Raw genomic sequence first — 25,584 nt, forward strand, 5'->3', positions numbered from 1 at the left:
GTGTGAACAACAAACTCTTCAGCACAATCTGGTTTTACAGTGGTAGTAATTTTTAGGTTCCAGATCTTAAATTAGATTTTATAAATTGCAGTAAACATGCTAAGTAAATCTGTAATATTTTGTAAGCTTAAAATTTCTCAGCAAGTTACATACATGTTGCTAGTGGCATTCTGCTCATCTAGCTTAGACATTTTGTAAGAGGCTAAGGAGTACTGTCTGTGCTACTTGGCTGTCAGGATATTTAGAAAAAAACATGCAATTTATCACAATGTAAATATTGTATGAACAGCAAGTAAGATCTCTACTTTTCACTAGACATACGTCAAATGTCAATACAGTTGTGTTTGCCATTATTGCTTTAAGATAAAATGAATGCAAATATGAGCAAACAATATTTGACACCTAGAGGTGTCAGTAGGATGTAACTGCAGAAACACCTGGAGGGCATCACTCTGCTGTAATGAGGTAAAGCTCTTTTTATTTGTTTGTTTTTGTTTGTGTGTGCGCTCGCAGTCTTTATAATGTATAGCTGCAAATCATATCTTGCTGCATAAATCCAGTGAAGTGAATTTTGACATGTACCCCAAAGATCTGCCTGTTCCAGGTCCTTTGCTGAATGAGATGTGTCACTGCGTGGGTTATAATGTAGTCTTATGATTTCAGTCTTGGGCAAGTCCCTCAAACTGAAGGTATTGTTTCAAAGTGCAAGACATATGAAGCAAACAAATCTGAACTTGTATAACTGTAGTAATCCATTCTTCAGTAAAGAAATGTGTATTACATCAGTGCCATTCTCTTTGTAATTGTGTATGTTCACATAACTAACTTCCCTTTATTGGGTTGTGCTTAACTCATTGTATTAGTTAGGCCATTATTTGATTGTTGATTCCAGTTTCATGGTGATAACTTGCCAAAAATAAGAAGCTTTTTTTTTACCTTACAGATCCATTCATTTTAAGGAAAGAGACTGAGACCAGGGGTTGGAGACAGTGGCATTGACAAAAAGGCAGGAGTCAGAGCTTGACGTGGCAGAGTTGAAGATGTTAAGATTTGCACTGGGTGTGATGAGGGTTGACAGGATTATGAATAAGTATATTAGAGGGTCAGCCCAGGTTGGAAGGTTTGGAGACAAAGCCAGAGAGGCAATATTACATTGGTTTGGACATGTGCTGTGGAGGGATGCAGAGTATATTGGGAAAAAGATGCTAAGGATGAAGCTGCCAGGTAAGAGGAAAAGAGGAAGGCCTAAGGTAAGGTTTATGGATGTGGTGAGAGAGGACATGCAGGTGGTTGGTGTGACGGAGCAAGATGCAGAGGACAGGAAGAAATGGAAACAGTTGATCTGCTGTGGCGACCCCTAACGGGAGCGGCTGAAAGAAGAAGATTGAGACCAGGATCAAAAACATGTGCATCTGTTGATGTTCTTCGTGTTTCACGGTTGCAGTCATTACATTTAGGCTATCTGCTTGCAGTAGCCCTCAGTCGGCCTGATTAACAAAGTCTTTGGTCCTGCATCGGTTGCTGTCCCTTCTTCCATGACGTCAGGTCGTCAGGGGTATAAAACATGCAGCCGACGCCATTACATCAGTCTTTCTTGTCATGCGGTTCCCGAAGCAGAAGCAGTTTGCAAGTGCCGGTCAGCCGACTCCTGAAATTTTCGTTTACGAGCTTCAGAACCGAAGTCTTTAACTAAAGCTAAGTACCCCGTTGGGGAAACTTTTTCTTGCTCCTTACCGATGTCAGTAAAAGTTAATAATTGCATTACTTGTGGAAAGTAAATACCTCACAAAGATTTTCATTCGTACTGTATTCCTTGCCTAGGCCCTGACCATGACGTACCTTGCTGTTGGTTTTGTGCTTTAAACAGCGCCCTATCCATCGTCTGTATATTTTCGCTTCTAAATATTTTGGTTCTCGGTTTAATTATCCAGAAATGTTGTCGGTTAGCCATCCGACTACCGGGATTCCGAAAAAACGCAAAGATAAAGACAGAGACAGGCCGCCGAGGTCCAAAGCTGCCAACGATGCTTCTCCTAAGCCAGTCACTAGTTCGCCTGTACTCAGTGAGGCGCTTTCACAGCCCATGATACCCGCTATTTCTGACTCGCAGGCCTCCACTGAGACCCATTCGGAGTCTGGTATGCCGTGAGATGCTTCAACTGTGGAACCTGCGGATGTCTCTACGTTGGATGGGTCCAGAGCCGCTGTGCAGACACCGGCTTCTGAGGGTGTATTCAGGCCTACTGACTTGCATATTAAACAGACTCCCCCTCCTTCTTCATTTAGGCCAAAATCTCGAACTATGCCTAAGAAACTGATGCTCAGGCCTCTATGCCTAAAAAACAAATAAGAATGAAGATCTTATAACTCTAATCAGGGGAAGCCAACCTCCCCCTTCTAAGAGACCTAGGACTGAAGTTGTTTATGAGTCTTCTGATTTTTCTGATTCTTCTGATGATCTGGACTTGCCCTTATCTACTTATGAGGATTCTGATACAGAGGACTCTATTCCCTCTGCTTCCCCTCCAGAGGATTTTTCTTGTGGTGAAACCTTACATACTGTAAGGGAGCATTTCCACTGGGAAAGCCAGGATTTTTGAGATTTAAAAAAGAGGCTTAGGGATTTCTTACTTCTGCCTCAGCATAGGCCTTTAGCTATACCTCCTGTACTAGACATTGTTGATGATGCCTCTTCAGAATCTAGTTTGGCCCCTGATTCTTTGCCTCCTGCTCCCAGAAAACCTGACAGATATTACAGGGTTCCTGATTCTCACAAGTTCCTTTTTAAAAATCTTATTGTGGATCCAGAGACTGTTTCACAGGGACCCAAAGGCATTAAGGCTTCTACTGCTAAAAATCCTACCCCCTCTGATAGAGACTCCAGGGCGCTGGATCGATGGGGTAAGAAAGTTTACACTTCTGCAACCTTGGCCATTAGGGATTTAAACTGCCAGCTTCATATGTTAAAGTATCAACAACATGTTATTGGATTGCTTAAACAGAAAATTATGTTAATTCCGGACTGTGCTGAAAATAAAGAATTACAGGATTTAATGCATTCTGCTGAACAGGTTGGAAAACATAATTTGCAATGTGGATTTGATTCATTAGAGGCCTCTTGCGGGGCTGCTGTTACTGGGTCTGTGCTCAGAAGGCATGCTTGGCTTAAGGAGCAATTTTTGCCTGATCATGTTAAAGCTAAATTGTTGGATGCTCCCTTAAATCAGGACCTTCTGTTTGGCAACAAGGCTGAGGAAGTTCTTAAAAAGATGGAAGATAAAGTTAAATATATGCAGACTGTTAAAGATTTCTTACAAGTCCAGCCTCCTAGATTTAGTAGGCAGTGGCCCTCTAAAAATTGGCCCTTTCCAGCCCCCTCCAGGTCTTCTCAAGCCAAACCCAGACACAGCAGAAACACCAGGTTTTAGTCCCAAGGGACACACAAGACTAGGCAGTGGGGGGTTTCCAACCCAAACCTGGGAGCAGTAAGACTAGACTCCCCCCTATGGAAAACAGTCTCAATGACTTGCTTTTAAAACTTCCAAGCACTTCCCAGCTGAATGCTCCTTTAGGCGGAAAGATTGGTCTGCAGGCCAAAGACTGTGAACTCATTACCTAGGACAAATGGGTTTTGAATAGTGTCCCAAGGATACAGATTTCATTTCCACACGTTACCAACACCGAGCGGGTGGCCAGATCTACCCCCAAGTCAGTGGGCAGAGGCCCAAAATCAGGTGCTCTCTCTCTTAAACATGGGGGCTATTCAGTTGGTACCAGAAGAGGAAAAGGGACAAGGTTTCTATTAGAGACTTTTCCTGGTACCCAGAAAAGGCAATACATGGAGTCCTATCAAAGGACGTTTGAATTCTAAACACCTTTCTGGTGATTCCAAAATTCAGAATGCTGACTCTTCACCAGCTGCTTCCTATGCTAGGCAAGGATGCATGGTTGGCAACACTAGACTTAAAAGAAGCATACCTGCACATCCCTATCTGGGAGTCTTGCAGAAGGATAACTATGCTTCAAAGCAGGCTACATGCACTATCAGTTCTCTGCACTGCCCTCTGGCTTATCTACTGCGCCCAGGGTATTCACAAAGTGCCTAGCTCCAGTCATTGCATTTTGCAGGCAAAGAAATATTCAAATATACCCATAGCTGGACGATTGTCTAATTCAGGCAGAAAGCAGGGACATTCTTTTCAATCATCTGGCCTTTGTTCAAAGGGTACTGACTTGTCTGGGTTCACCATAAATGAAAAGAAATCGCACCTGGTACCCTGTCAACAAATTATATTCCTGGGAGCAAGCTTGAATACAACTTCCCAGCTGGCTTTCCTCATGCCAGAAAAACAGATACATTTGACAACTTACTTCAAACAAGTGGCCACAAAAACCCATCTCTCTGCAAGGCAAATACTGCAAGCCTTGGGGTTCATGGCCTTATGCATTCTTATAATTCCATATGCAAGGCTGCGTATGAGGAAACTACAATGGTGTCTCAAAAGCCTATGGTATCAACATTCACAGGATCCAGAAGCAAGGATTCCTGTCATACCTTGCCTATGCCTAGAGTTCCTTTAGTGGGCAGAGGCCTGCCACCAAAACAGGGGACTACCATTCACCTTGTCCCCTGCCGCACAAATCTTAACAGACTCACCAGACTATGCATGGGGGAGCTCACCTGGCAGGGAAGTGCATTCAGAGCAAATGGAACCCAAGTCAAATGCACCTGCACATAAATCAAAATGAAATGTTAGCTGTACAGAATGCTCTGACAGCCTTCAAGGATCTCATTCTTCCAGGACAACTAATGGTAAAGATGGACAACACCACTGTCATGTGGTACATAAACAAGCAGGGGGGTACACATTTTTACCCCCTCTGCAGACTAGCCATGGCATTATGGAAAACGCAGCCTTGAGCTACCAAGTGAATCTACAAGCTCAATTCCTGCCAGGAAAACTAAGTACACTGGCAGACGGACTAAGCAGAAACCTCATGGACCCACACGAGTGGAAACTGGAACAGAGGATTTTCATCATGTTGACAAGCAAATGGGGGAGCCCAGATATAGACCTGTTTGCCTCCCCCCCCAGAACCATCAACTGGACAAATTTTGCACAAGGATTCCTCACAAGCTAGCTTGGAAAGTGGATGCTCTATCCTTCAGTTTATGCCTTTCCTCCTCTGCCTCTGCTCTCCAAGGTACTACTAAAGATCAAACAGGACAAGCCAAGGACGATTTTAATTGCACCAGACTGGCCTCGCCAACACTGGTACCCACTCTTGCTCAGTGTGTCACGCTTGGCTCCATGGCACCTGCCTCAGACTCCTTTCCTGTTGTCTCAGCAGGAGAACCAGATTCTGCACCCTCAGCTGCAAACCCTGAATCTAGCAGCCTGGCTATTTACCTAATCTGTCCTTTACCATCTCAGTAAATCAGTGATGGATATCATTTTAGAGGCAAGGAGGCCTAGTGCTAGAAAATCATGTGCTGCAAAATAGAAAAGATTCTGTGCTTGGACCCAATCTCAATGAATGAATGCAGCAGTGCCCAGTTTACCTCAGATTCTACAATACTTGACTGAGATGCTTCATAAGGGCTTGCCTTTTTCCTCCTCCAAAATTTATGCCTCAGCCATTTCAGCTCATTATAGCGTAGAGCCTCCCCTCTTCTCTCACCCACTACTCAAGCAGTTCCTCAGAGGGGCCAAAAATTTAAGGCCACCCAGGAGAGCTCCAACTCCAGCCTGGGATCTTAACTTTGTCTTGGAGAAACTCACTCTTCCTCCTATTTAGCCAGCTGCTCCTGCAGATTTAAAATTTCTTTCCTGGAAAACAGCTTTCCTTTTGGCAGTCACTTCTGCAAGAAGGGTATCTGAATTACAGGCCCTTATGGCAGTGGAAACTTTCATCATCTTTCATGCGGACAGGGTGTCGCTCAGAACCAATCCCTCCTTCGTGCCCAAGGTGGTATCCAGTGTGGCTCTTAATCAGTCCATTCATTTGCCTACCTTCTTTCCTAACCCACAGAACAAAGGGGAATTAACACTGCACTGTTTAGATGTGCACACACAGCTTAGATTCTACTTGGACAGGACTAAACCTCAAAGGAAGTCTGAACAACTGCTGGTGGCATTTGCTGCAGGGACAGAGGGGAAAGTTATTTCAAAACAAACCATTTCAAAATGGATAGGCCACTGCATTCATTTCTGCTATAAGCACCATGGAAAACCTATCCCACTGGGCATCAGACCCCATTCAACCAGGGCTGCATCTTACCTCTACAGCCTTTCTCAGGGGCGTCCCTACTAGGGACATCCTAGAAGCTGCTACCTGGAATTCTGTACGTACTTTCACCAAGCATTATCATTTGCCAATTTTCTCTAAATCCTGGGCTGGTTTTGCCACTGCAGTCTTGCAGGGCCTTATAGCTAGTCCTAATTCTATTTAAATTCCTCCTCCCAACCTTAGCTTTGGGAATCTACCCAAATGTAATGACTGCAACAGTGAAACACTAAGAAGATAGTACAGTTGTGTACACTTACCATAAATGTAGATGTTCGAGTGTATTCACTGTTGCAGTCCTGGTTACCCTCCCTCCAGCCCCCTTTTCTTCCTTTGGTTATACCTCTTCTCTCACTTAGTATGCTCTAAAAGCTTTTTGGTGTATTTGCTTTTCTGTTGGAGGTATATCCTTATATTTATAGATTTAATTGCTTCCCATTAGGGTGGGCACCTGACATCTGGGGCAAGAAAAACTGATGTAATGGCGTCTGCTGCGTGTTTTATACCCCTGACATCATGGAAAAAGGGACAGCAACCGACGCAGGACCCAAGACTTTGTTAATTAGGCCAACTGAGGGCTACTGCAAGCAGATAACCCAAATGTAATGATTGCAACAGTGAATGCACTCTGACATCTACATTTATGGTAAGTGTACACAACTGTACTTTTCTCATACTACTGAAACTATGTTGGACAAATTCAACTTCAGTTATTTTTAGCATTAAAAATTAATAATGCAGGTCAAGAATAAATATCTGCTAAAGCAACTTTAGTTTGTTACTTAATCCTATTTCTGTCCTACTAAGTGAATCCTGTTTATTTTTTTTATTTTATTTTTTATTTACATTTGTTTACTGTGAATATTCGACTGGGACAGAAGTCCATTTTCGGAGGAGGCCCACTTACAAATAATAGTTGCAAAAGTAACAAAAGGTAATATGTGAAGTTCCAGTTAGATGTTAACATATGCAAAAACTGCTAATGCAATAAAGGTAACATGATGGGCATATGAAATTTCAAAGGAGAAGGTATCTAGAGAAGAGTATTTTATCTATAGAGTAAACATGACACGTAATATAATTGCATTATGTGTAGGAAATGTATAGAAGATATAAGTAGTTGGGAGAAAAAAAGTTTGGAGTACAGTGAAACAAAAGCAACAGTATGGTAGTAGGCTTAAAGTAATAAGGGAGAGATGCAAGAAGTTGTAAAGAGTTGGGTACATTTAAAATTAGATTCTACAAAATTTTGTGATTGAATGCAGTATTAGTTAAGACACTTAGAATGTGGGTTTCTTGATTAAACTTTAGCTTAGAGCTAAACTTCTCTCAAAAGCAGTATGGCACAGTGGATTAATCCAGTCACCTGCTTACTGGATGTATTCTCCATGCTTGCCCTTGGCATATTATCAGGGCTCTTGAGACATTTCTTAATCCATATTTTTGAGTTTCCTAAATATTTCTAAATTTGACAGATATAAATAAGTGAACTAAAAGGGGATCTTGTCACTAGTATAGTGTTTTTGACAAGTCTTTTCGACAAAGCATAGTTTTGACACAAGAGGTCCATGAGACATTTTCAGGGAAAGACGATCCAAGGCACGTGGTCTGAAGCAGCGACCAAACCTGCATATCGTCATCCTGGAGATGAGGGCAGTTCTCTTCATGTTGCAAGCCTTCCAGGACTGCATCCCTCCGGGTACTATTGCATATCACACGGACAAAGATGGCTGTTGTGTGGTACATCACCAAGCAAGGGGGCACACGTTCATATCTGCTTTGTTGTGACGCCATGAGGGTTTGGGAATAGGTGATGTCCTTGGGGCGCTTTCTCGTTGCAATGCATATTCATGGGAAGTCCAGTGTGCTGGCGGACAGACTCAGCAGGGCAATACTGAATCCTCACAATTGGTCCTTGAATTCTTTCTGTGGTGAAAGATCTTCCTTCACTTGGGTCAGCCAAGCTATGATCTCTTTGCATCCCCTCTCAGCTACAGATGCAGCCGGTATTTCTGCCCGATTCCCCCAAATAGGATGTCCCCTGGGATGCTGTGGTACACGATTGGCCCCCAGGTCTCCTTTATGCCTATCCTCCCTTGCCTGTCATTCCCAGAGTACTACAGAAAGCCCGTCACCTCAAGGCTACCTTGATCCTCATCGCCCTTTTTGGCCTTGGCAAATGTGGTTTCCCCTTCCTCTGTCTCACGAAGTACCCCCTTGGGTACTAGATCCCATTCCGGATCTAATTTCCCATCCCTCTCAGCTTCCGATTCCCAACCTACAGATGCTTTGCCTGACGACATGGTTTGCCTACTTCCAGTAATCCTGAATCAGCCCAGGCTACCTTCTCCCATTAAGAACATTATCCTGGCCTCACAGAAGACTTCCACTAAAAAGATTTACGCCAGTAAGTGGAAACTGTTTACTATTTGGGCTAAATAGAGCAGTCTCGATCCAGCTTTGGCTTCCATTTTAGATATCTTGCTGCTTTTGTCTTTGCTTGTTCAGAACAAAGCTAGCTTTTCGACTATCACAGTGCAGTTGGCAGCTATTTCCAACTTCCATGTTTGCAAGGAACCTGCCTTCTCCTGTCACGTATATAACCTTTTTTAAAGTTTTTTTCTGCTCCGACCCCCTGTTAAGGATCCTTCTCCCCCTTGGGATCTAATCAGTCACACAAGAGTCCTTTTGAGCCTGCTGCCACATGTGATATCAAATTCTTGTCATGGAAGACTGCTTTTCTAGTAGCCATAACCTCAACTAAATGGGTTTGGAAGTTGCAGTCTCTATTAAACTGCCTTTCATGGTTTTTCATAAAGATAAGGTGGCCCTTCAAACTGACCCATCATTCATACCCAAGGTTAGTACAGAAGTGAATCTGAACCAGTCAATCCAATTGGCAGTCTTCTTTCCAAATTTTTCTAACAAAGGGGAATATGTCTTGCACACGCTAGATGTGCATAGACAACTACATTTCTACTTGCATAGGACAAAGAACTTCCACAAGTCTGATCAGCTGTTTGTGGCATTCTTTGTTAACAGGAAGGATCAGGCAGTGTCCAAAGTAACTCTCTCTCATTGGATTTTGATGTGCATTTCCTTTGCTTATTCGTCGAAAGGTTTATCTTTACCAGTGCCAAGCTCATTCAACTAGGTCAATGGCCACATCAGCTGCCTTCCTCGTCCGCCATTCTGTAGATGACACTTGTGCAGCAGCTACCTGGTCTTCTCACACTTTTGTTAGTCACTACAAAATTGACATTGTCTCCAGGAATAGGGCTTCCTTTGGCTCCACAGTTCTTCAGCGTGTCCTTCATGAGATCGCCCAGGCTTTAGGGTAGCTGAGGACTCTGACCCAAGAGTGAGGAATAGTGACATGGGTAAGATCAGATAAAGAGTTATGTACTTAGCATAACTTGGCATCTGTGTTATCCTACGCCACTGTTCATCAGTATCCCTCCCTCCATCTCCCGTCCTGTAGGATCTAGAGGATGTGGAGATGCCCTATCTGGTTGTTAAGATCTTCCTTAGCTGCTTTTTAGCTTAGGGCAAACTAGATCTGAGGGGTTAAAGGGCAGCAAGAGATCATGAGATTGGAGGGAGCGGGAGCCTAGAAGTTGTCTGTAAAGTGCCAGATCGGATCCAAGACCCAAGAGTAATGAATAGTGACATAGGATAACACAGATGCCAAGTTATGGTAAGTACATAACCTTTTTTTTTTTTTTTAAGAAAATAGAATAATTGACCATAAGGAAAAGATGGATTCATTAACCAGCAATAACTAGAAGGCAAAAACACCATAGAAAAGACAAGAAATAAGGAGTAGAAAAGGCCTACCAATAACAGTTAGAACACACTAACAAGTGTGTAAGGTAATGTAAAAGTTAATAAGGGAATAGAAAGAAAATTCTAGCAAAAGAATATTTATCTAATTTCAGGACTAGAAAAAAATATTTGAGTATTCACTTACCTGAATGGTTTAGCCCGACAGCTGCAGCCATCCACGTCTAGCTGTTAAAGCGGCAAACGAGATCTGAGGAAAGTTGGGCATAGTGCATTTTAGGTGGGAAAAGAGCCTGAGAGATTGGTTACCATGAGCTAGGGTAATGGCAGAGTCAGATACAAGTGTCAGATCCAAAGTCATACCTTTGAGGAATGAATGAAAATTGACATCATCAGATCAAGTTTTTTTTTTAAGTGCATTTCTCATTTGCAGAAAATACAGACTGTGTCACAAGAGTTAATGCTGAAACATTTGTATTCTTTTAAACTCAATAATGTTCTCCCCTCCTATGGAAATTGTTCAGTTGATAAACACTTTTGTATGAGTATGAACATAGACATTCATGTGTGGGAGTAGGTTTGTAGGACCTTGAAGCAAGGTTTGGTCGTTTTGAATTATTGGATTAATTTAGTTGTCTTTTTTTGTGTTTGCAGAATCGAGCAGCACGAGTTCGAGTTGGGAAAGGAGACAAGCCTGTTACTTATGAGGAAGCTAACCCTCCTCATCATATTGCTCACCGGAAAGGGTGGCTCTCTCAACATACTAGTAAGTTTGTACATATGAAGTATTTTGTGATTTAACTGGAGTAATGCCTGCATTGCCTTTTACTTTATTGCAGACGTTGGGCATATAACTTGGACTCGTTCCTCTTTGGACTCATTGGTGGGGGTGCTTCCTGTGCAGCAGTATGTGCTACAGTAACAATTTGTGTTGCACATGTAGCAGTGATTTGTAATTCCTGACTTTAATATATTGCTGTGCAAGTACTGGAATGACATTGTAACATTTCCAAGCATTGACTATAAACCTAGATGTCACAGAGGACATTTGTAGTTTGCCACGTATTTCTGTCTAAGCAGATGCTTCAGGAGGTTGTGACACTTTATTCAATAATTACATCCTCTGATGTGAAGATAGCAGTTGATGGGGGATGGGAACTGTTAGAACAGTAGAATGTTGCCGTAGTGATGTCTGCCACTCAGGTGTGTGGGGTAATAACATGTAAACAAAGTAGTCCTTAATATGGCCTCTTTGAAAACCTGTCAGCTGAAGTACGTGGTTATTTTTGATGCCTTCCAATCTGAGCTGGAATACTCATCTTGACATAATACATTCTGTAATAATGATCCAGAATGTAATTACAGGGTTGACACTACAGTATGGGGTTGTAGTCATTTTGGAAACTTGAGTCTGATGACACTGAAGTCCACAGTTCTTTGTGTTGGACATTATTCAGAAGGAGGCGACCCTGCAGTATCAAATGTCATTGTTTTCTTAAAAGGTATTTAGTAGAGAAAGACAAAGTTGAAAGTTTTTTTGTTGCGCGAGTGGTTCAAATGGACAGTAGTTTGGTTGATGGATATCGTTTTTATGTGCGATGTGTTGGTTCATACACTCAATTGTAGTTTGACTTTGGTCTGGAAGTGACTGGCTACAGTACTATGAGAAACTAGCTTTCTTTCAGAAATTCGTGCTACATTAGGACTAATCAAGCACTGGTATTGTACTATCTAAATCAGCTGTGACAATGTGCTGCCTTTCGGGGGTGCATCCTGGCAAGACTGTTTTTATATATGTAGTCTAGATTTGTGTATTTTTGAGCTACATACTGGCACATGTTGAGAACAAATGTGTTTGAAAATATTCTGGCATACTAATAACTGTGTTTTACACCCACAAAATGTTTGATGGTATGGATTTGTATAGCTTTAGTAATTGACTATATTGTCTGCTGAAGAGTTTTAACTGAAAAAGGAAATGAAGTCTTTGATTTTTAATTGCAGGTAACCTGGATAATGAGTGTGGAGCAGCGGAGAGAACTATAGAGGATGTATTCATCCGACGATTCATATATGGAACATTTCATGGATGTCAGGCCAATGAAATTGTTATCAAGAGACGAGCAAATATGATCATTATCTGTCCAATTTTCCTTCAGAAGCTATCACCACAGAAGTTCTATTTCCTTATTGGTTATACAGAGACTGTCCTTTCTTACCTCTTTAAATGCCCTGTGAAAATGGAAGTGCAGACAGTTGAAGAAAAAGTTGTGTACAAATACCTATGATCTTGGCCCTCTGTTAAAAAAAATGGGAGCACTAAGAATATGCAATTTAACATTCTGAAAAGTTCTGTAACCAAGCCATTTAAGAAATCAGGAGTAGCATTTGATGGTTTTGTTTTTAAAGACACCTCTCTCTGAGTCTGCGTGTATATATTCTGCATATATTTTGTAAAGTACATAGTATGAAACATTAAAATGGGAATGCAGATACACAACTAAATTTGTATGCTGTCTACTGCAGGCACCAAGAACTGAAACTGAAGAAGAAATCGTGTTCTGGTACCAGGAAAAAAAATTACAGTGTGCAAGTGTGAATTGAGAGGTCATTGAACCAAGGGCATCAGCTAAGTGATCTTAACAACTACACTTCCCTTTCTCCTGTTGAAGTAGCTGCAGGCCTCTGTAAAGAAGGAAATGGAAAGCATGGTTTACAAAATGATGGCACCAAGATTAAAGCTATAACTCTTAGTAGAGGTATCTGTTTAGAGAGTGTGATGTGTGAGACAGAAATTTGGGTTCTAGTATTGGAATAACACTTTGTTTCTAGCCCATTGCTCACGTTTGTTTGGCACTGAAAAACTGCTTACATAGTTAATTGGCTGGAACACGCTGTCTTCACTGTAATTTTTGTGGGTAACTAGCATTTGCATGCTTTCATTTTCTAGTGTTCCATTTTGAGCATTTGCTGGATAACCTATCTGTGAAAGAGTTAATCTGAGGTATTGTTTGATGCAGTTAACTTTTCTGAACTGCAGTAATATGGAGATAAAAGCAGACCATTTCAAGAGTGTGATGGGAGCATCTCAAGGCTCAAGCTTTACCTCATTGTAAAGAATCACCAGAGAATCTGATCTGCAGTTTGCCCGCAGACTTAAAAAATATGCACACATTTTAATGTAACATTGTATTTTGGTTTGTTTATCTTGTTAATAAGTGGCTATTGTCCTCATTGTGTATTACACTCATTAGGTCAGCCTCTGTGTGAGGTTAAATGTTGAAAATACTCTGCTAGCAAATGGCATTTGTTGTGCTGCATATTCCTGTTTTTATAACCGGGAGCTGATGAAAAATGGCAAATTGCAATGTATTTGGGAAGTCTGAAGTAAACTACAGTTGAATAAATGCAGTCCATTTTATTAAGTGCTAAAAATGGTTCAGCTGACTCAGCTTTCATTGTAGTAGCCTTTAACTTTCGTAAGAATTGTGTGTTCAAAACTGTCAGGGCACTGGGTCATGTTCATAACTGGCATGAGTTTATAATTTTCCATTCTACAAATGTATAACTTTTAATCTACTACAAAGTTATGTTATCCTTTACAAAAGGAAATTTCTGGAAGGAAATTGCTGGTGGCGTCTGTCAAAGCCAACCCCTTTTCCAAATACAAGCCCCACTATTCAGAGCAATTAGTTGATGATGTCTACATCCACAGTAGTCACCAACCAAGGCCTATATGTTTCAAAACTTGCTGACTTGTTTTTGGTTGGCAGCTGAGAAGTTCCATCTCTGAGCCTGCTCCTCTGTGCTACACACACACAAACACACACACTACTCCGCAAGGCCATCATGAGACAGATGAGTAATTTTTACCAATTAAATTCAGAATTGCCTCCAGATGTTCATTTTAGATATAACTGAGGAAAAAGGACTTTTTGTCATTCATCATTTATTAATTTTATATAACTCGTGTCTCTACAGAGTCAAAGCTCATGTTATTGTTGTAGTGCTGCTGAACAAAGCCATGTGAAATGTCGGGACTTACATGAGAGAGTCCTGAAATATGGAGACTGGCCAAAAAACTGGACTTGCATATACCTAGTCAGAGATGGTCAATTTTTGGAATATTATCTTTTTTCCAAAGTGCGATGATTTTGGAGTTTGCATACCAAAGGTTGGGGAGTACAGGGACTTGCCTCCCTGCAAAAAAAAAAAAAAAAAGTTTAAGGGAGAAGGATATTTGATATTCACTCTTCCCCTGCATTTTCAGTATTTTTTTTTTTTTTTTTTCCAGTGACCATTATGGGTGCTGACATTTCAGTAGGGGGCCACTGCTGAACAACTTTGAGTGTTCTGCGATGTGTTCTCTCTCTTGCATGAACATAAGCATTTTTGAAGTATTTCTGCTGATCTTTTGTGAATGGGACCATCAGCTTTTGCCTTGCAGCCCATTTGTTTCCCCTGATGTTCATCGTGTTATCCTGCTGCAGTCATCACACTTGGGTTATCCTGCTGTCAGGTGGTCCCGCAGTCGGCCCGAATTCCAAAGTCTTGGTCCGGCGTCGGTTGCTGTCGCTTCTTCCCTGACGTCAGTGCGCCAGGGGTATATCAGAGGCATCCAACGCCATTTTCTCCAGTCTTTCTTGCCGTGCAGTGCCCGAAGCAGAAGCAGTTCGCAAGTGCCGGTCGGCCGACACCTGAGATTTTCGAATCGAGTTTCAGTCCGAAGTCTTCAAAGCTAAGTACCCCGTTGGGGAACCTTTTCTTGCCTCAGTCCAATGTCAGAAAAAGTTAACAATTGCATTTCTTGTGGGAAGCAAATACCTCATAAGGACTTTCATTCTTTTTGTATACCTTGCCTAGGCCCAGACCACGACATCAGTGGTTGTCGGTTTTGTGCTATTTTCAATAAGCGAACAATTAAGCGACGCTTTGATTTCGCACGACACTACTTCGTTAGGAAATTTAATTACACTATGCTGTCGGAGCAAACGACTACAGGCGTGCATAAAAACCGCAAAGATAAAGAAAGGCAGCCTAGATCCAAGCCAGACTCCGAGGCCTCGGCTGGGCCAGTCGCCGGTTCTCCGGTTTTCAGTGAGGCACCTACGCAGCCCCTGGCTACCGCTGAATTGGATCCCCAGACCGCGTCAGACTCTCCAGCAGAGAGGTCTAGGCCGACGCAGCCATTTTCTTTAGGCCCTACCGACATTGCAGTAGGAGAAGCCGGTGCTGTAGAAACACCTTTGGTTTCTGAAGGTGTCTTCAGACCGACTACTCTCACCATAAAATCTTATGCTAAGCTTAAGACTCCTCTAATACCAAAAACGACTACTCTTCAGTCTCCAGGTCAAGGCCCTATGCCTAAGAAACAGATGCTTAAAATGGCTGAAGATTTAATTTCTTTGATCAGGGGTTCCCAACCCCCCCCCCCCGACAAAAGGCCTAGACAAGAGGAGGATTGAGCCTCCTTTTATCAAGTGTCTGTTTTCTCAGGCTCCTCTGAGGAACAGGAGTACTCCTTTCCCCCTTATGAAGATCCTGATGCTGAAGACTCCATTCCCTCATCTTCTCCCCCTGAAGATTATTCCTTTGGGGAAACCTTACATACCATGAGGGAACATTTCCACTGGGAAGGTCAGGACTACTCCGACTCAGAGAAAAGGCTCCAAGAGTTTCTTTTACTCCCCCAGCACAGACCCCTTGCTATCCCCCCAGTTTTAGACATTGTGGATGATGTTTTCTTAGAATCTAGTCTAAATCCAGATTCTCTGCCTCCTGCTCCAGCCAAACCATTATAGATGCTATAGAGTGCCTGACTCTCAAATTCCTATACAAAAGCCCTGTTGCTGATCCAGAGACGATCTCCCAGGGTCCCAAGGGGGCTAAGGCTTCTATGGCTAAAAATCCTGTATCCTCTGAAAGGGACTCCAGAGCACTAGATAGGTGGGGGAAGAAGGTTTACACCTCAGCTACTCTAGCTATGAGAGCACTAAATTGTCAATTTCACATGCTTAAATACCAGCAATTCCTAATGTCTCAAATAAAACAAAAGATGGGCATGCACCCTCAACAGTCTGAATTCAAGGAAATGCAGGATCTGTTGCATGCAGCTGAACAGGTGGGCAAACATACTTTACAATGTGGTTTTGATGCCTTGGAAGCTTCCTCTAGAGCAGCTGTTACTGGGTCTGTTATACATAGGCATGCTTGGTTAAAGGAACAATCTCTGCCTGATCATGTTAAAGCAAAGTTACTAGATGCACCCTTACAGCAGGATGTCTTATTTGGGGTTAAAGCAGAGGAGGTTTTAAAGAAAATGGAGGATAAGGCAAAATCTATGCAGACGGTCAAAGATTTCTTACAAGTACAGCCCCCATGCTTCAGCAGAAATTGGCCAACAAAAAATTGGTCCTTTCCAGCTTCTGACAGACCACAGAGGGGTAAATACAGGCACCCAAGGGGCAGAGGACAAGCACAAATCCCTTACAAACCCCGCCAATGGGGCACTGCAACACAGAAGGGAGGAAAAGACAGGCCACAAACTACTAGAAGGCAAACACAATGACTTGTACCTCAAACTGCCAAGCAAAACTCTCTTGGCAGCTCCTCTGGGAGGAAAATTAGCACTTTTTGCAGACAACTGGCGCATCATCACAAAGGACAAATGGGTCCTAGACATTATCTCACAAGGATACAGATTCCATTTCCACACCTTGCCAAAGATAAAAGGAATGTCAAACCCGCCACAAAATCAATGGGCAGAGGCACAAAAACAAATTACAGCTCTCATGGACATGAGAGCCATTCAACTGGTACCTACACAGGAGCAAAGCCAAGGATTTTACTCATGGCTCTTTCTAGTCCCCAGAAAGGACAATGCTTGGAGACCCATTCTGGACCTTTCAATTTTAAACACCACCTTGCAAGTACCCAAATTCAAGATGCTAACACTACAGCAGCTTCTTCCCATGTTGGGCAAGAAAGCTTGGCTAGTAACTTTGGACCTCAAGGAGGCATACCTGCATGTCCCTATCAGACAAAATTGCAGAAGATACATCCGTTTCATTGCAAGTTCAACCCATTACCAATTCTCTGCACTGCCCTTTGGCTTATCTACTGCACCCAGGGTCTTCACAAAATACCTGGCACCAGTAATTGCATACTGCAGACAAAGAGGAATTCAAATATACCCATACCTGGACGACTGCCTTATCCAAGCAGAAAGCAAGGACATTCTCTTACAACACTTGGCTTTTGTAAAGCATCTTCAAAGTTGCCTAGGGTACACAGTAAACGAAAAGAAATCAAAACTAGTGCCCTCACAAAATGACATTTCCTGGGTGCCAGCTTGAATACAATGGCCCAGATGGCTTATCTGACGCCATACAAACAACTACAATTAACTCAATACTTCAGAGCAATGGCAACAAAGACCCAACTCCCTGCAAGAAAAATTCTGCAGGCCTTGGGCTTCATGGCATCTTGCATACTACTAATACCATTTGCAAAACTGCATATGAGGAAATTACAATGGTATCTAAAAAGCGTATGGACTCAACACAGCCACAGCTTGGAAACCATGATATCTCTCATTCCCTGCCTTCAACAGGAGTTCCTATGGTGGTCACAGGCATGTTACCTCAGCAAGGGTCAGCCTTTCACCTTACCCCCAGCCAGGCAAACTATGACAACAGATGCATCGGACTATGCCTGGGGGGCATACATGGCAGGACGGTACATTCAAGGCATATGGACTGCAGATCAAAGGAATCTGCACATCAATCAAAAAGAAATGCTAGCTGTAGAAAATGCTCGGACAGCCTTCAAGGACTTCTTACATCCAGGACAGCTTACCATAAGAACAGACAACACCACAGTAATGTGGTACATAAACAAGCAAGGGGGTACACGCTCCTACCCTCTATGCAGGCAAGCAATGACCTTGTGGAACACAGCACTGGCTTACCAAGTTCAATTACAAGCTCAGTTCCTGCCAGGGAAAAAGAACACATTGGCAGACGACCTAAGCAGAAACATCATGGATCCCCACGAGTAGAAACTGGATCCACAAGTATTTGCAATGATAACTCAAAAATGGGGGCTCCCAGTCATAGACATAGACCTATTTGCCAGCCCCCAAAACTATCAACTAACAAAATTTTGCACAAGGACTTTTCACCATCAAGCTTGGAAAGTGGACGCACTCTCATTCAGTTGGAAAATGCTGACAGTATATGCCTTTCCTCCATTACCCTTTCTCACAAAGGTGCTGCTGAAAGTCAGGATGGAGAGACCCCGAATGATACTCATTGCTCCAGACTGGCCACGCCAGCACTGGTACCCACTATTAAGGAATATGACCCAGGGCCCACCATGGATTCTACCACAAATTACCCAAGGCAATCAGATTCTACACAGCCAACTCAAAACCTTAAACTTGGCTGCATGGCAAATCACCTAAGCAACCAGCCAGCTCCTCTCTCACAAGCTGTTATGGATGTTATTCTGGAGGCCAGGAGGCCCAGCACCAGGAAAGCCTACTCAGACAAATGGAAAAGGTTTTGCGCCTGGAACCAAGCTAAAGGCCAAAATACCCTTCAGCCTGACATACTCAGATTTTGCAATATTTAACTTAGACACGCTACACAAAGGGCTTTCTTTTTCATCTATTAAAATCCACCGCTCAGCTATTTCAGCTCACTACAACACGGATCCTCCCTTATTTTCACATCCACTCCTAAGGCAGTTTCTCAGAGGGGCCAAAAACATTAGGCCTCCCAGGAGAGCACCAACACCTACTTGGGACCTCAGCTTTGTTCTGGAAAAACTTACGCTACCTCCTTTTGAGCCAGCTTTCTCAGCTGACTTAAAGTTTATATCATGGAAGACTGCCCTGCTGCTAGCAATTACTTTAGCGAGAAGAGTTTCAGAGCTTCATGCACTAACGGCAGTAGAGTCTTTCCTCATTTTTCATAAAGACAGAGTTTCTCTACGAACTAACCCCTCCTTTATGCCTAAGGTGGTATCCAGTTTGGCTCTAAATCAAACCATCCATTTACCCACCTTATTTCCAAATCCACAGAACAAAGGAGAGACTCCTACATTCCTTGGACGTTCACAGGCAGCTACGTTACTACTTGGATAAAACTAAGGTTTTCAGAAAATCTGACTAGCTTTTTGTATCCTATGCTACAGCATCACAAGGAAAGGCCATCTCAAAACAGGCCATTTCCAAAAGGATAGGACATTGCATACATTTTTGCTACACCCACCATGGAAAACCAGTTCCTGCTAGCATAAGGCCCCACTCTACCAGGGCAGCAGCTACATCTACAGCCTACCTCAGGGGGGGGGGGGTGCCAACCAAGGATATTCTGGAAGCTGCAACTTGGAGTTCAGTACACACCTTCAACAAGCATTACCACTTACCACTTTACTCTACGACTAGAGCTGGCTTCGCCACTGCAGTTTTGCAGGGCCTTCTGGCCTCCTCTAACCCGGTTTGACTCCACCACCCATCCTTAGCTTTGGGATTCTACCCAAGTGTGATGACTGCAGCAGGGTAACACGATGAACATAGTATAGTTTTGTACCTACCATAAATGTAGATGTTCGAGTGTATACCCTACTGCAGTCCAGGTTACCCTCCCTCCATCCCCTCTGAACTAGCTGAACATATATATACATTTTGCCTACCTATTAGGGGACCTGATATCTGGGGCAAGAAAAACTGAAGAAAATGGTGTCGGATGCCTCTGATATACCCCTGGTGCACTGACGTCAGGGAAGAAGCGACAGCAACCGACGCTGGACCAAGACTTTGGAAATCGGGCCGACTGCGGGACCGCCTGATGGCAGGATAACCCAAGTGTGACTGCAGCAGGGTATACACTCGAACATCTACATTTATGGTAGGTACAAAACTGTACTTTCTGGTGAGAGATTTTGCAGTACGGTCCTGATCCCTTTCTGCTTCACCCTCTGCCCATTACTGTTCCATAAATGATGCAACATTTTCTAGATAATGGTGAAATAAAATGACGTGTGTGCAATAATTTGACAGGAAATAATTGTTTTGAACACTTATGCTTATAATTTTCTCTTTAATAGCAACTTAATTTCCTTCCAGTCACTGGAGCTGATTTGGGTAATTTGCTGTTGTATTGGTAGGTGTACTGGAGGAATGGATTTATCTGCTTCTAAAAGATGTTGTGCTGAAACAGTGCATACAAGTATGTAGTGTGTACCAGTTTTTTGATTCAAGGAAACTCTCCAGATCCTTTGAACAACTTAAATTTTGTCCTTCCCTCTGGCTACTGTTCCTTATTTTTCTTTTGCATTGTCTTTCCCTTGTCTCTTTTTAGGTAGGTTGATGGCTTGAATTCATAGTTTATTACAAGTTCCCTTAGTCATGTAACATATTCATGGATGACTGTTCCTATTTTTGGGTGTATTAAGAATGATTTTCCTGAATTTGACTAAAGCTTATTTCAATGTCCATAATACGCGTTTCATTTTGTCATTTGGATCGATCACACTGAGCCAAGGGGCCATTTTGTAAGGGGTGGGGGACCATGATGTACATGTTCATACACACACATTTTCATTGGAAGCAAAAATCTCGAAAACAAACAAGGTTGTCAAGAACACAGGCACTATATCTTTCAGTGTCCAGTGCACACACAGACCAACCTATGCTGAGTCACTAAAAAACAATCTTCCCAAACCTCAAAGACCTCCTAAGCCTATACATGGTATTACCAATCCTCAGCAATCTGTAAAGCCATCACCTAAAGCAATATCAAACATCACACGTACTCCTAAACCCACTGGAGCCCCAACAGCAAAGCCCATAAGACAAGCTAACACATTACCCAGGACTGTTGTAATAGAAGATTCCATTGTATGACATATACATGCCCCACTCGCCAGACTGAACAAGGAGAAGATAAGTTAGTTGCTTGTCTGGAGCCAGGTTCATAGGTGTTATACTAGGCCAGCTAATGCTGGGCCCTTACAAGTCAAGCTGTGCAAACCAAATGTTGTTGTGTCTTTCGGCTTATCCCGGTTAGGGATCGCCACAGCGGAACTCCGGTTTGCTAATGTTTGGTAGTGGATTTTTACGTGCCGAGTTACCAGCCCTGACGCACAACCTTCAACAATAGCACGCTCATTCACGCATGCCTCCACACAGAAGACGCTCTAGCTGAGAATCGAATGGGACAACGTCTTGCTGTGAGGTGACAACGCTACCACAGCACCACTACAGCGGGATCTGTGCAAACCAAATGTGACCCACAAATTTGATTCATGTAGAGGGTGATATACTGATTACCTCTCCATCAGAGACAATGGCACCTGACCAAAGGTGAATTTCTGATTACAACTCCATTGGCCCAAGTTGCACGTAAATGGGAATAAGGAGGAACTCTGCTTCACATAGATGGGGGGCCTGTATCAAAGAATGTGAGTTCTCTGCAAACCATGTTTGTCTTTCCATCATAGTTTGTCTCAAGCAAAATTTAACTCTCTTGATCTAGTAGTTCTAATGCTGTTGTGTGGATGTGCAGAAGGTTAATCAGAACAGGGTCTGCGGATGCTTGTATGCCAGGCAAAGAAACTCTCAAGTCTGTATGATAATGAGTAAAGAGACAGGGCTTTGATGCAATCTGCATAGGATATTGTGTTTCCTCCCAGTGTTGTTTTTTTTTTTATTTATGAACTTGTGAACGTTCTAGTTGCTGCATGTCTCTGCTCAGATACTTTGTGAGGAGTATAATGAATTGTCTGGACCAAGATGCCATACCTATGCTTACACACTGAGCAATATAGAAGGATTTTCTTACTACCTTGGACACAGATTACTATCTACATGAGTTCCTAGATCCTGACTTTCAACTTTTCTTTCTTAATTAAACAAGGAATATCTTTATTGAATTATCACGTGTGACCTAGGCAACCATACCTTTATGTAAGCAAAAACAAATCTTATTGACATATTTTCAGTTGCAAGCATTATACATCACATACAATCTTCTGTACAGTCATTGTCCTTCAACCATTATATTGTTCATTCAATTCCTGCCTTCCCTTAAGCCTCATTCTTCCTCCAAAACATTATACTGCATGTATTACCACAATTCCCATTTTTTTCTCTACCCTTTTCTAAAGATCCCACTTCAGTTATTTTAATTCTGTTATTATATTCACTGCATATAGAATGGTTGGTTTAGACTTTGATTTCCATTTTCTAGTAATTATTTTTTTGGCTGCCACCAGAATTGAACTCCGCAAGGCCTTACTTTGTCTAGGCAATTCCGAGTCTGTATCACGTCTCAAAAAATTTCCTTAGTCGCACCAATTTGCACACCCAGTATTTCAGAATAGTCTGCAGGGAATTTTTAGGTCTGCCAGCTCATTACACCTCCAGAAAATATGTTCCCAATTACCTTTTTCTTCCCCACCACACCTCCAACATATGTAATCTACCTTGGGAAAATTTATTGTTGTCTTAGTATATACAAATACCTATGCAAACACTTGGGAGCAAAACTCCTAAATTTTCTAGACTTTGTATATTTGGAAGCCAAGCTTATGCATATTCTTCCTTTATTCCATAGTAAATGGCTTATCCAATCTGTCTTCCCAATCCTTTCTGACCTCTTTTAATTGATTGCTATAGTTTTCATGCAGTGTTTTATATGCCCTACTATAATTATGCCTTTTTTAACAAAAGCTTCCGTTTTGGATTCTACTAAAATCTCTGTCAGTGCTGGTCTTTCACTTAGGATCCTCCTATTCCTTTCTCTTTGCCTATACTCTGATATCAATCCTTGATCGGGAAGGCAGTCTATAGCTTGCAGACCAAATATGGTCTTGACCTCTTCCCATTCTTTTACCATTTTCTCTCTAATTATTTGTTCCCAACACCTTGGCTCCTTTGTCAGTTTTCTCCATTAAATTCCAGACCCCCTTGCCTGTTGTCTGTACCCCTAATTGCAGTCATCCCTATTGGCCGAATTTCATCATTCCCTTGTTGGCTTGGTTCCTAAAATACTCTCTGCTACTGGAAAGGGATGATGATGAAACAGGAGGAAGCTCATGAAATAAGGAGAGATTAGGATTTTGGATGCAGATCTTTAATGAGAATAACAACAATCATAGAGAATAGTGTTTTATTGATGACATAGTTACCCAGGGTGGCTGAACTCCCAAAAGGTACTACAGTGCATTTCTTGTTTTAAGTCATGGTTTTTGAACAAAGCATTTGTCTTTGTTAGACTGTCTTGTTAGTTGATGGGATTCAGTGACTGCTCCCAGTTGCAGTCATCTGTGAAGTTGGTTATACAGAGGCCTTTGACATTAGAGAAATAAATGCCAAAGAGTGGGCCTAGAACAGAGCCCTGGGGGCTGCACTGGTGAATGGCCTCTCTGTGGAAGTGACCTCAACATTTCTAACCTCTTCGGTCCTATCAATGAGCCAGCCAGCTATCCTAGCAGTTAGGAAGGGATTTGCACCTAGTATTGTAAGTTTGTTGACAATGCCGGAGTGGAGTATCGTATCTAATGTTTTAGCCAGATCTGAGTAGGCAGTATACATAATTTTCCCATCATCCATTGCCTTATTGACCCTTTCAAAGAAGTCCACCAAATTCAGTAAGCATGACTGTCCCTTGACAAAAGCCAAACTGGGATGGATCCAGTGCTGAGGTCTCGTATGTCCTTGTTGATAAATCTTTCCATGGCTTTGCAAGTGATAACCAGAATAAATGGGTCTGTAGTTTCCATGATCTGTTGAAGATCCTACCCTGTGAAGGGGGATAACTATTGGAGTCTTCTATTCATGTGACATAAAGCTTGTTTTAAGACTATGGTTAAATAATGACTCCAGGTGCCCTGATAAGTCTTATTTTAGACTCCTCAGGAGGAATCCTGGGATGTTATTGGGACCCAATGAAGCTGTGTTTTTGGTTTTAGTGAGTGCAGCCAATACATGCTTCCCTAGTTGTAACTGGAGGGTTTACATTTGAGAATATTTTTGGAGAGATGGTTTGGGTAACAGGGTGGTAAAGTTGGAAATGCATTTGTCCACTAACATTTTCTCTGTCACTAGTGAATATGTCTGCATTAACCACCATGTTAGCACAATACTGTCTGCTGCACTTGAGGTTTCTGACATAGCTGAAGAAGGTCTTATGGTTATTTTCACCTGGGAGGCTATCCTGATCTCAAAGTTGACTTTGCTTAACCTATGTAGCTGTCTTAGTTGCCTATGTAGTTTGGCGAGATGAATTACCCTTCCTGATTTTTGCCATATATTTTTTCCTTTTGTTGTATATCCTGATTAATTTGAGATGATACCAGAGTGGTTTGCTTCTGGGGCTAATCCTGGGCTTACTTCTGGTAGGTACAGCAGCCTCTATGCAGCCATTGACATGGTGTATGGAGAGCAGTTCAGCATAGGCTGCTGTGTTCTTGAAGTTTGGAGGGGCATTCAGTTTTGACAAACCATCACTTAATAAAATGTAATTTGCCTTGGAATAGGTCTGTTACTGGTTTTAATGGGATTGGAGAGTTGATTTTAATTTCATAGGAGACCGCTTTATAGTCGAACCTTACCAGGGAGGATGTGACATTGGTGGGATGCAACATTCTCCAGTATTCGTGAGCACAAGGTGCAGTACTTTGGAGCCTGTAGTGGGCGTATTCACCATTTGGTCAAGGGTGTTTGTATTTAGGAAGTCTAGGAATCTCTGTGCTTGTAGTTTTGAGGCCATGTAGGATTCCCAGTCTACAGAGTGGTAATTAAAGACTCCCTTGAGAATGGTGTTAGTTTGAATGGTGTCTGCAGTCAGTCCAAGGATGCATTGTGAGCTTCTTGGGACATGGAGGGTGACCTATAGCTGGCTTAGGTATGGTAGGGGATTCAGGATTTTATCTTTCATGATCTGCACGTGAAGGAACACCAGCCTACAGGGGAATGGTGCAGACCACCTTTGGCAAAGCAGAGTGGTCCATTAACCATGCCTTCTCAAGCTGACAAATACTGAATTCCCTTAGAATGACACCAGAAAGACAGCCAGTCGTTGAAATCAATTATTTTTCCTCATACCATCCCTTCAGTTGGAAGAAGCACTAATGTCCAAGCCTACACCAAAAACTATATGAGCACCTATATAGCTGCATGAACTCAGCAATACCTGACAGGATCAAATCATCTTCCTCAAGGAAGAGTAAACCTGTCTGGTGGACAGTAGCAATAAACAGACTCTATAATAAAAGGAAAAAATTGCTGTCCGAGACCAAGAAGGAGCAGCTGCCAAGTTGGAAGCAATCTGTCCTTTGTCTGAACAAGCAAATAAGGTCACTGGTGAAATCCTTTAAGGCTAACTTCGAGTCCATATTGGCCACATCCACTAAGGACCATCTCAAGGCCTTCTTTGCATACATCTGCAATTTCAAAGGTAACTCCCAAATCTGCTCTGAATTGGTGGTCAAGAATACCACATA

The 25,584-nt window shown here is 42.4% G+C and overlaps 1 protein-coding gene across 1 annotated transcript in view; it reads left to right on the forward strand.

Moving 5' to 3' along the window:
• Window positions 1-13,523, forward strand: part of MRPS24 (mitochondrial ribosomal protein S24) — a 238,834-nt gene extending 225,311 nt beyond the window's left edge. The window contains exons 3-4 of the mRNA XM_044084257.1: window positions 10,726-10,837; window positions 12,076-13,523. Of these exons, the coding sequence (XP_043940192.1) occupies window positions 10,726-10,837; window positions 12,076-12,359 (396 nt within the window). The 3' untranslated portion in view covers window positions 12,360-13,523. The remainder of the gene's footprint in view (window positions 1-10,725; window positions 10,838-12,075) is intronic.
• The last annotated feature ends 12,061 nt before the right edge of the window (window positions 13,524-25,584 follow it).

The sequence above is a fragment of the Protopterus annectens genome, chromosome 9.part0 (assembly GCF_019279795.1).
Source record: "Protopterus annectens isolate FY-2018-M chromosome 9.part0, PAN1.0, whole genome shotgun sequence".
Classification (NCBI taxonomy): Eukaryota; Metazoa; Chordata; order Ceratodontiformes; family Protopteridae; genus Protopterus; species Protopterus annectens.